At 47.3% G+C, this 12,011-nt stretch overlaps 1 protein-coding gene across 2 annotated transcripts in view; it reads left to right on the top strand.

The window, feature by feature from the left end:
* The first annotated feature begins 57 nt into the window (after positions 1 to 57).
* Positions 58 to 12,011, top strand: part of Grk4 (G protein-coupled receptor kinase 4) — a 67,056-nt gene continuing 55,102 nt past the window's right edge. For both annotated transcript variants that reach the window (XM_023700028.1, XM_023700025.1), the window contains exons 1-2: positions 58 to 401; positions 8,908 to 9,003. In XM_023700028.1, the coding sequence (XP_023555796.1) occupies positions 350 to 401; positions 8,908 to 9,003 (148 nt within the window). In that variant the 5' untranslated portion in view covers positions 58 to 349. The remainder of the gene's footprint in view (positions 402 to 8,907; positions 9,004 to 12,011) is intronic.

Genomic DNA, 12,011 nt, shown 5'->3' with positions numbered 1-12,011 from the left:
TGTGTGGTGGGGCGTGGCTGAGGCTCCGGGCCGCGCGGGCCGCGGCGACCTGGCCGAGAGAAGCGAGAGCGACGGCGTGGCGGCGGCGACTGGGTCGCTCAGTCGCTGCCCGCTGGAGCCCGCGGCTAGCTCTTCGCAGGCCGACCGGGTCGGCGGGGGCGGCGACGGCGGAGGCGGCAGGTCCTCTGCCCCGAGGCGCTGTCCGGTGTCGCCCGAGGGATGCGCTTTGGCTGCGGCAGTGGCGTCCCCTCCTGCCCAGCCTTCCCCGCCTCCTCGGCCCCGCAGAGTCAGACGGCACCCGAGGCGGCGGCGGCGGCGGCGGCGGCGGCGGCGGCGGCGGCGGCGGTTGATGGAGCTGCAGAACCTCACGGCCAACGCGCTGCTCCTGAGAGCGCGGCTCGGTGGGTGCGCGGCGGCGCCGTACTGGGCTCCCCGATTCCCGGGGACCTCGCCACCCCGCGGGCTCGGATCCCGCCGGGCCGACCCGGGTCCTGTGGTCTGGCCCTCGGGAGCGGGTGGTCCGCGCGAGGTCGGCCAGAACACCCTGTGTAAGCATCAGTGTGCATTTCAAGATGAAAATCCTCGATTAGCAAGCCTGTGGAAAAAAGCATCCTACTCCTGTGAACTACCCCTGCAGTAGATCTCTGTATTACTTCAATGTTTCTGAACTGTTTGTCTCTCCTATGCCTTATTGTATCTAATAATCTATTTTTAGAGGGAGGGAGGGAGGTATAGCTCGGTGTAGCACGTGTGGTTAGTGTACCCCAGGCCCTGGGTCCCGTCCCATACAAGAGGGGTAAGGTCTGAAAAAGTCCTCACCCTTTCCTTGTGTTTGTGCAATGTCGATGTATTTTTTTTTTTTTTTTTAATCATAAAAACAGACTGGAAAGAAAACCGGGCCTTGATTTTCTGTTAATACCCTCACTCTTCAACTCTCAGCTAGGCAGTGTTACTGTGCCCATCGGTGTATCCCACTCTGCATTCCAGATGGTGCACGGGAGGGGCTGGCCGTAGCGGGAAGTCAAGTCTGAGTTAGGTCTACACCTGTGCTCTTACCCCTCTACCTTCACGTTTGGGTGTGATGTTCAGACAGAAACTGTCGTTCCAAGGAAACTTCATTATAATGCTGCAGGGACTGAACAAGGAGGTAAGTGTAAACATTCTGTAAATGCCAAATAAAAAAGAAATAAAACCAGTATATTCTCCACAAAAGCTCAGATCAACAGTGATCAAGTTTCCAAAAATAGAGTTTTAACTTTTGTTTCCTAGGATGTCTTGTATTAACACTGTAATGTGATTTTTAGGAGGCCTGCCCTTGGTGAACAAGACATTTATTGCGTTTGGAAGGAGTCTTTACGTACAGTTTTGTTAATAAAGAAATTGAATACAAATGTTAGAAATACATAGACATATGCTGTGTTGGTTATAATGTAAAACTTTCCCCAAGCTAATAACTATTTGCCTGCTTCAGACAAATCCTAAAATGTATGCATGGTGGCACATGCCAGTCATCCCAGCACTCAGGAGGCTGAGGCAGGAGGATTACTGCCTCAGGTTCAGCCTAGGTAGTGTAGTGACTTTACAAGTCTCTGTCTCAAAATAAACTAAAAAAGAACCAGGGATATAGCTTAGTGCAAAGACCCTGAATCTAATCTTGTTACACACACACACACACACCCCAAGAGATAACCAGGCTTCTTCCAACATGTGAAGGTCCTGACAAGAAGATACTTTAGGAGCTGGGGAGATGGCTTGGTGGCATAAGCACCTGCCTCACAAGTGTGAGGCCCGGAGATTGACCCCTGGTGCCACAGGTCATAACAGCCCTAGAGCCAGCCTTGGGTATGGTGGCACATGCCTGTAATCCCAGCGCTAGGAGTCTCCTGAGTAAATAGATACAGATATAGATATATAAAAAGATACTGTAAAACAGGAAGTTCCCTGATGGACACCGAAACTGTTCTGATTTTCAACTTCCCAGCCATCAGAACTGTGAGTTTCTACCGTTTCTGTCTCAGTTTACAGTATTTTGTTGTGGCAGCCCAAATAGTCTAAGCTGGTTTCAAACAGAAGATTGTGGGCTTTTTTTTTTTTGCGGGGAGGAGCAGGGCCTTGGTTCAGGCTGGCCTTGAACTCAGGCTGTAGCCCGGGCTGGTTTCGAGCTTGAAACGATCCTCCTGCCTCCAACTTGCAAATGTTGGGATCACAGATGTGCATGACTATGCCTGGCTAACCTTTTTATAATTTAAGATTTTTTTACTTGTAATCCCAGTACTCAGGAGGCTGAGGCAGTTTGAGGTCAACCTGGGCTACATAGTGAGTTCAATCTGAAGCTACAAAGTAAGGTCTTATCTCAGAAAAAAAAAAAAAAAGGATTTTCTCCACTTCCTATATTTGTTAAGCAACTTATGGCCTTTGTTTAAATGCACTTAAATTCCTTTATATCATACTTTTCATTAGACAGTAACCCCATTTTATCTCTTGGAAAAATTCGTAGCCGCCATGATTATGTGATAGGTGCGTTGAAAGTTGGTTGGGGTCTGCCATTGTTACTGTTTTGATCTAAAGTATCCCCTCTTTCTCGTGTGTGTGAAGAGGATCGGTCCTGGGGCCCCGTCCTGTCAGTGGGTCGGACTCTTGGTGAGGTGGCAGCTGAAGGTGCTCTTCAGATGCTGGCTGGAGGCGGGAGAGCTGAAGAGTTGCTCTTGTTCCCAGCTCCTTGCTTCTCCCGCTGCTTCCTGGGTGCTGTGGGTGAGCCTCTCTTCACGTAGTGGGGCTGGGCAACAGTGCTGGGGCAGCGCTCAGACCCACCTGCAGCGGTTCTGTCCAGAGTTCCGGTGTGGTGCTGCGGCAGCCTCTAGCATCTACAGCTAATGTGCGCGGTTATCATTAGCACTGCCTTTTGCTGAGGCATCCTCAGAATTGTTTTGGTTACAAAGTGCTAACTTCAGCAGACAGAACACTTATGGAAGGGGCTGGGAACTTGGCTGTACCTGTATGGCAAGCGTGAGGTCCTGAGTTCAATTCCTAGTAGCTCCCAAAAAATTTATGGAACAGATATGGGGTGGCTCAGAGAATTGAGCAACAGCCTAGTATAACAGCCAGGCTGGAAAAGACAAGCTCTATCTATATCTATCTATAGATTTATTTATTCAGCAGATATTTTTGAATACCTGTTGTATTCTAGAAATGTTCTAGGTGCTGTTTCTATAACAATAAACAACATGGTCAGAATTTTTTTTGCCATTATGGAGACCACATTCTCTTTGTCACATTTTTACTTATTTATTTAAATTGGTGCATAATGAATGTCCATATTTGTGTAGTATAATACAGTATTTCAATAAATACATGCATATAATGCACAATGATTAAATCAGGGTAATTTATATATCCACACTTAAACATTTAGCACTTCTTCATGTTGAGAACATTCAAACCCTTTTTCTGTCTATTGTGAAATATACAATTAATTGTTGTTAAGCATAGACACCTTATCTTACCTATAGAACATTAGTAATTGTAACCCTGAGCCAGCCCCCCCCCAAAAAAAAAAAAACCATTAGAAGTTGTAATCACAGCACTTAGGAGGCTGAGGCCGGAGGATCGTTGTGAGTTTGAGACTAGCCTGGGCTACATATTGAGACCCTGTCTCAAAACAAAATTAAGAATGTTAGAAATTACTCCCATGGAGGCCATTTTCTTCCAGTGTGGCCAACGTGGGATGAATGCATAGACACACAATGTGCTAGCAGCGCAGGAGGAGTGCCTAGATGGAAGCCAGCGCAGGGATGGGGTGACACCTGTCCAGGTGCTGTGGGCAGCAGCCAGGCTGGCAGGGCCGCTGACTGGTAAGCAGGGCTCAGTCGTCATGGCTGTCTCTCCCTGCTCATACCTCGCTCCTTCAAGACTCATTGCAGCAGGAGGCAGAGGGCATCACTTGGCTGGCTGGTGAGACTCCTGTCCTTCTCGGCACCCTCAGCAGTAAGAGCCAGGACTGGGGTGACAGTGCCCTGTCACGGGGGTGACAATATGCAGTGCCCTTGTATATTGGCAGAGTCTCAATATGCAAGGTGGGGTGGCAGCAGGAAGAAGCTCCTACCCAGCAGACAGGAGGATGTGGCCGCACATCTGTGACTTAGGCCTGGGCCCGAGGGCTGCTGGGAGAGGATGAGGAGGAGCACAGGAGAGCACGAAGGTAGAGGACGCAGGAGACAGGCCACTGGAGAGAGTCCTTTGCTGCTCTTGGGGTCTCTAGTAGGGACCAGGAGAGTGGAGGGCCCTTTTTATCTCTAGACGTAGATTATCAGCACCTTGCTTCCAGAGCTCCACCCCAAGAGCCACCAACATGCTAGCCTTGGGAAGGGTGGAGCCGCCTCTGTGCTGTTCCAGCACACCCTCATCTTACTTTACTGTTCCATCGCGGGCTTGCGCGGCATGCCCTCCTTGCTGCTTGCTAACTTAGTTTTCCCCAGTCTGACGTCATCTTCTTCTCTGTAGCTTTGTTATCCTTCCAGTTCGGAATGCTCTCTCTGTCCTCTGGGAATTTGGAACTTGGGGTTCATAACATCACACTGTGCATGGCTCTTTCTTTAGCTAAATTGAAATCTCTTTAAGGACAGGACGTTATCATTATTTTTTTTCCCCGGTGCCAGGGATTGAACTCAGGAACTTGTGCTTGCCAGGTAAGAGCTTATTCTACTGAGTTATCTCTCTGGCCCTCGGGACATTCTTGTCTTCATTTTTTGATTCCTTTCAGTGCTGCGCATGTACTTGGTTCTCAGTAAAACTTGGAGATTAAGGGGTTGATTTGTTATTTTTGTGGAATTCAAGAGAGAGAAAGTGAGACACATGCTGGACACTAAAAGATGAGCTTGATAGGGAAGACATCAGGAACGTCCCATTTGGCCACAGTGCCTTAAGATTAAAGAGCATAGGTAGCTCATGTCAGTGAGGGTTTTTTTTTGTTTGTTTGTTTTGTTTTGTTTTTTTGTATTTTAGGGAAGGGTCTGCAGGGTGTTCAGGGTCTCACTACTAGATCGGATTCGTAGCGATCTGCCAGTTTACAGCCTCCCAAGTGCTGGGATTACAGGCATGTGCCACCATGTCCAATCTCTAGAAGGAGGGGTTTTTTTGTTTGGTTTTTTTTTTTTTTTTTTTTTTGGCTGCTTCAGGGTGCCTTAAGGGCAGGTCTGATGCAGCCTCTCGAGCTGGGAGTCGAACCGCGGTCCTATGCACCTGACTGCATTTGCCCAAGCGGTGCTTTAAGCAGCTGAGCTACGTGGCAAAGCCCCCAGTGTGAGGGTTTGTCTATGCCAGCAGTATGTTGAGTTCTTTCCAAGTGCTGCTCTGCTGCTCCTGGACTATAACCAATTCTGACATTGGACTGAGACTAATTTTTGGTGAAAAACTTCATTGAGGTTATGTGCCCTAGTGTGCGTCACTTAGCAGTGGTGGCTGTGTTTGTAGGTTTTCCTGTCATGTCCCAAGGTCATGATGAAGAGCTGGTACTGTGACATCACCTTGTAACTGGATTGGTCTTGAACCTGGTTCTTTGTCTTCAGCCTGTCCTCATTCCTAAGATGCATCAGGGTCTCTTCCTGAATCCCGTTTATCCCTCTTCTCTGTTATTTCTTGTGCATGTTTCTTTATCTTCATCAGGCACTCCTGTTGTCTGTCTGTCTTATTTATATCTCTCTGCATCTTGTTTTTGGGGGAATCTGGCTCATTTGCTCACTCTGATCGCTTTCTTGTGATCCTCCTGCTTCAGTCTCCTGCAAGCTGGAATTACAGGCATGCACCGCCACAGCAGCCCTCTTGTGAAGTCAGGCAAGAGTTCCCTAGCCAGTCTCTGCTTTCAGTCTTTCTCCTCCTTGGTCATGCTTGGCGCAGTAAGGACATGTTTTCTAAAGCAGATTTGGCTACTTTGGTCTCTCTTATGCTGTAGGAAGAAGCACAGCAAGCAGAGGGCAGAGAGTGCCAAGGCCCATGGCAGATGCCTAACTGGCCCATTGGACCATGCCGAGGAGGACCCTGCATGGAGCACAGGCGGAGGACAGACAGCAGGGCAGGAAAAGTGGTGGGGAGCTTCTTGCCCCGTAAGGACCGCAGGTTTCACGCTGAACCACCTGGACCGCCAGAGGTTGCTGGAGGAGACTGAGGGTGATCTTCCACCCCGCGCCAGGGAGCTGAGCTTGCGGGCGTGTGCCACTGCATGCCCTTTGGGAGGCTTTAAGCTAATGAAATGGCATGGCCTCCTATGATGCTATCTGTGTTAGACTAGCAAGAGCCTTCTGTGCTGGAGTTTTCTAGTGTTCAACTCCGGGTGCTCTATCACTTAACTATATTCACATTCCTTTTTCTTTTTTTTAAACATTTGTTTTTTGAGACAGTGTCTCACTATATCAGGCTGGCCTTGAACTCGCTATTAGCCCAAGCTGACCTCAAACTCTCAGTGATCCTCCTGCCTCATCTCCCTGAGTAGTAGGATTCTGGGCATGTCGCTATGCTGGCTAGAGTTATGCTGTCATTCTCAAAGCAGGTTACTGTTATAGTAGTTAAACTGCTTGAAGAGACTTTGAAGAGAAGCTTAACAATGTGCTGTTCTCTCCAGTAGCAGACCCTGGCAGATGCTCAGGGTGTGGCTATTGGGAACCAAAGCAACACAGGCTCTAGAGGTGTGGCTGTTGTCACCACTGCAGTGGGAAGAGGAAAAGAGCAGGGAGGGGTGTGCATGACTGGCTGGGCACGCAACCCTTCCAAACATGGTTACAGGGAGGTTCTTTTTTTTTTTTTTTTTTTTATTTATTTATTTGTGTGTGTGTGTGTGTGTGTGTGTGTGTGTGTGGTCAGCTCAGCCCACCAGGGGGCGGGGCTGGCTGGCATGTGGTGCTGGGGGATTGAACTGTGGTCCCTGTGCTTTGCTGAGCTTGTTCTAAGTAGGTGCTTTAGACCACTGAGCCATCTCACCAGCCCACAGGGAGGTTCTTGTCACACAGTCCTACTTGCCAGAGACACAAGCTCTGGCTTCCCCTCCCGTCTGGGTGCTGGAATGGGCACAGTGGGGACAGCTAACACAGGCAATATCCTCTGTGCAACATTACTCTCACGGTTCTGGCTGTCATCCTCAGCTGGAGAGATGGAAGACAGAGAAGCCTGTGGTGGAGCTGACCTGCTGCGGGCTCTCAGGGGAAAGGGAACTAAGCTGGCTTCATCTCCCTGGAGTTTTTTGACAGAAGGACTGAGGATTGAAGCCAGGGCCTCCATGCATGTTAAGAGAGTACTCTACCACTGAGATACATCTCAAACCTTTTATTTTGTGACAGGGTCATACGAAGTTTTCCAGGCTGGCTTCAAATTTGGCCATCCTCCTATCTCATGCTCTTGAGTACTTGGGAATGCAGGTGTGTGCTCTACAGATGAACATTATCTACAAAAAGTGATTGAGAGCAACTCTTATCGAGGGGATTGTGGCCGCTTGTTTCTAGCTGTCCCTCCAAAGCTTCTTGTGATTATGGGGGGTCTTTCCGGAGATTGCTGGATCTGGAGTGTGTGCTGCTGGGATCAAGGGTGTGTGATTACTAAATTAGTCCTCTGGTTGGTTTGGCACAGTTCTGGGTAGGATTAAAGGTACTTTACCCTGGGTGTGAGTGCTATCCACCCTAAAGATAGGTAACCTGATTAAAATGTAAGGGACAGCTGGGCATGGTGGCATATGCTTGTAATCCTAGTACTTAGGAGGCTAAGGTAGGAGGATCATTGTGAGTTCAAGGCCAGCATGGGCTACATAGTGAACTCAAGACTAGCCTGAGCTACACAGAAAGACCCTGTCTCAAGGAAAAAAAAAAAAAAAAAAAACATAAGGGACAGAAAGAGGTCATGTCTCTTCCTGTGTCACTTGCTGCCTTCTGCCTGCCATGGGTTGTTTCTCCTATTTCTAAAAAAAAGTGGCTGGCCAACTAAATATCACCAGGTTTTGCTCTGCTCGCTTCTCCTTCTGGAGTTTAATTTCAGGTTTTCCTTGCCTTGAACGATTGAATGAAATGAGCAAAAAGCAGTGGCAAAGTTATTCAAGAAAGTGAGAGTGAAGGGTGGGAGACAAACGACCAGAGTAAGTTTGGGCTGAGTAGAAAAAGAGGGCGAGGGCCAAGCTAAAAGTACGTGCTGTGCCTGGGAGGCCCAGTGTGGGTGGTCACCGAAGGGGATGACCACAAAGCCTTCGTGGTCAGCATGTGCACTCATGCTGAAGCCTGGGGAAACCCTGGAGGACTTCTGCCTCTGGGTCCCGGGAGGCGCTGCTGAGAGCCCGTGCCTCAGCAGGCTTAGGGCAGTCTAGGCCATCCTGTCACGACCTGGAAGTCCATGTCAGGCCTTTGGGAACTGTTCTGCACGTGTGTCTGAGATCTTGTCCTTAACAGGCCACACTCACCTCCCCAGCCCGTTCTGTCACACTAACTTCCTGTGTCGTGGCCACACAGGAGCCTTGATGGCGCTATCCTCTGATGCCGCTATGTCAAAATAGCACGCACTGCTAATACTTTCATAGCCATTTCGCACTGTCTGATTTGTCCAGCAGCTCTGTACAGTATGTCGGCTTGGACATGGCTCACCGATTTGGAAGCAGAGCCTCAGCAGAATTACTTACAGCACAGGGCTGCTAGGTGACAGGTGAGGTTGGCTGACCCACTTGAGAGTTTCTCCTTCACCAAGCGTCCAGATAATGAGTCACCGTAAGCTTGGGTTGTACTCAGCCAGCCAAATGCTGAGAAATGTTGGTGCTCGTAGTTGATATACCTGGATATTGCTGGCTATGAAAGAGCGCCTTCTTTGTTACAAGTACCATGTCAGTGCATTTAGTATTTTTACAAAGAAACTAAGAAAAATGCCTCTTTTCTTTTTCAAATATAGGTGGATATGGCCAAAAAAGTGGTCGTAGTAAAAAATGGAAGGAGATGCTGAAGCTGCCCTCTGTCAGCCAGTGCCATGAGCTGAGGCATTTCATTGGTGAGTAGAGCTCTGCCGAGGCTGCAGCCTGTGCTGTTGCTTGTCAGGTATGCGCTTGCGCTCGCACTTTCTCACTCTCTTCTTCCTTACTCTCTAGTTATTCTGTCGTAAGCTCATAATTGTTTTAAATTTTTTATGTAAATTCTCCTATCCCAGGAGAAAAAGAAACCTAGATTTTCTAATCCACAAAGTAATGACTTTTGAGTTTTTCATTAATGCTTTTAAAAAGTAGTTTAAAAAGAAAGTGGTCTATGGCCATTGTCCCACACATAGCAGAAGGCAAAGTCAAGGCTCCTGTCCCTATCACTGTCTTTGGACGTGAGCACTACCGCGCAGTTCTTAACACGGTGGTGCCTCAGTTTATGAATTTACTTCTGTTGCAACCAGAAAAGTGGAGGGAATTCTGTGACCAGAATTATGGAAAAATTAAGTTCATGAACCGAGGTACCATTATATCCTTTTCATTTTCATTGCATAAGAATAAACTTTATTGATAATTTCATGCAAGCATCAGTCCAGTGAAAACGTAGTATGTCAGGCTCAGGGCGTGGTGCTGTAGGTGTGAATATACCTTATATTTCTTCTTTGTGACTTTTGGCTCACCGTATTTTGTTCCATAGGGAGATACTAGTTCTTTACATATATTTGCTTCAGTGTTTCATATTGTATTTAGGACATCTTTATTCTAAGATTGTTTTTACAAAAAAATAATCTTTTCTTTAGTACTGTAATAGTTCCTTTTAAAGAAAGTTTAAACATCTTAAGAGATCAAAATTAGTTTCAGATGGTTTACAGAGGAAGTAATTTTTGTTTCCTGTTGTCTCAGTTATTTTTTCCTCATTGCTGGGACAAAAACTTGACACCCAAAATTAAGGAAGGAAAGATTTATATAGCTCACAGGTAGTGGAAGTTTCACTCCATACTCAGCTGGCTCCAAGGCAAATGGGCACATGGCACAGAGCAGCTGTTCATGGTGGCAGAAAACAGCAAAGAACGAGAGGAGGAGCAGCAGCTGAGGTAGCTAGCAAGCCTCTCTCCCTTCCTTATACTGCATCCAGCCTATCTGTCCCAGGGTGAGCGTAGCGCTCACACCCGTGATCCCAGCAGCGCCCACACCCGTGATCCCAGCAGCACTCACACCCGTGATCCCAGCACTGGATCATGAATTAATCACAAACTCTAGAAGCTGCCCCATGACTGATGAGGCTTTGGGAGGACACCCAGACACAAGCCATAGCACCCATAAGCAGCTGTATAATTAATCTATTGCTTTAACCTTGTGAGTTTTAAATATAGTAGCCTGTCTGAGATGCAGCTCCCTTGCATACACTGTGACCCACCCATTTGTAGTACACAGTTCCAGGCTGGAGACCCTGGGCAACTGGTAGAGCACTTAGCGTGCACCAGGCCTGGCTTCCATCCCTAGTGCTACAAATCAAATAAAGCTTATAGTCCGGTAGTTTTCCACACCCTCATGCAGCTGTGCAGCCATCACCACAATTTCATAGCATCCTTATTTTATTTTTATTTATTTTATTTTATTTTATTTTTTGCAGAACTGGGAATTAAAAGCTCTTCTTACTCTGGAAAAAAAAAAAAAAAAGGAACTGGGGATAGAACTCAGGCCCTTGCACTTGCCAGGCAAGTGCTTATTCTACTGAGCTATCTCCTCGGCCCCATAGCATCTTTATTAGCTGAAGAGAACACGCACTCACTGTGACCCTTTCCCCCACACTTCCAGCCCTGGGCGGTCAGAAACCTGCTTCTTGTCTACTCACTTGCTTGTTCTAGACGCTCCATATACATGAGAAACATAACCTAGGTGGTCTTTTGTGACTGACTTTTTTCATGAAACAGTGTTTTCAAAGTTTATCCATGCTGTAAGTACAGTCAGTGCTTGTTTTTCTCTTTAGCACTAGAGACTGAACTGGGGGCTGCTCTACCACTGAGCTGTAGCACATCTCATTGCCTGAAGTGTCCATTCTTTCACCGTGGAATGGTCTTGGCAGCTTGTTAAAAACCGACAGAGGGGGGCCAGTGAGATAGCTCAGAGTCTAAAGTGCCTGCCTGGCAAGAACAAAGACCTGTGTTTGATCCCTGGTACTGCATGCCATGCCAGCCCCAGAACCCAGGCACACTGGGCCGGGCCTGAAATGGGACGTGGTGGCACATGCCTGTAATACCAGTAATGGGGAGGCTGAGACAGGAGGATCACATAAGTCCGAGCTGCGTAGTGAGATCCTATACCCAGTTTAAAAAAAAAAAATTGACAGAGCCTGGCACAGTTCTATGTATAGTCTCACAGAGACATGCAGGCACACAGTGAGCACACAGAGCCCTTTCTGCAATGTCACAAATTGTGTGAATTGTTTTTTTCTAAAGTAAAAACTTGCAGGTCTAATTGCAGTGTTGGCACTTGGCAATAAGTAAGTGGGCTTTGGGTTGCACCATCACCGACTGATTTAGTTACTTGGGAGGCTGAGGCAGGAGCATGTCTTGAGTGTAGCAGTTTGAAGCCAACCTGGGCAGCATAGCAAGATCCTGTCTCAAAATAACAAAAAACAAGCTGGGCGTGGTGGTACGTGCCTGTGATCCCAGCACTCTAGGAGAGTGAGGCAGGAAGACTGAGAGTTCAGACCTAGCCTAGGCAACTTAACAACTTAAACAACCTGTCTAAAAGAAAAAGTAAAAGAAAAAGTGGGAGTGTGGCTTGATATGAAGGCCTTGGGTTCAACCCCCCTGGCACGACGCACGCACGGTCAGCTGATTATAAATGGGACCATCTACTTCTCTTTCTTCTTTCTTTTTTGAGTTATTTAAGTTTTCTTTATGTGAAGAAGATGCTACCAATATTGATACATTTAAAGTACTGGGACCAAACTGCTAATGTTATACTTCATTTCATTTTTAGCTAATCCATCTATTTTTATTTTTTCCATCTACTTTTTTTTTTTTTTAATTTTATTCATTTATTTGTGTGTGTGTGTGTGTGTGTGTGTGTGTGTGTG

The sequence above is a fragment of the Octodon degus genome, unplaced genomic scaffold (genome assembly GCF_000260255.1).
Source record: "Octodon degus isolate 3935 unplaced genomic scaffold, OctDeg1.0 scaffold00006, whole genome shotgun sequence".
In the NCBI taxonomy this organism is placed as follows: domain Eukaryota; kingdom Metazoa; phylum Chordata; class Mammalia; order Rodentia; family Octodontidae; genus Octodon; species Octodon degus.
Note: the sequence above shows the minus strand (reverse complement) of the source record. Positions and strands in the feature narration are given on the sequence as shown.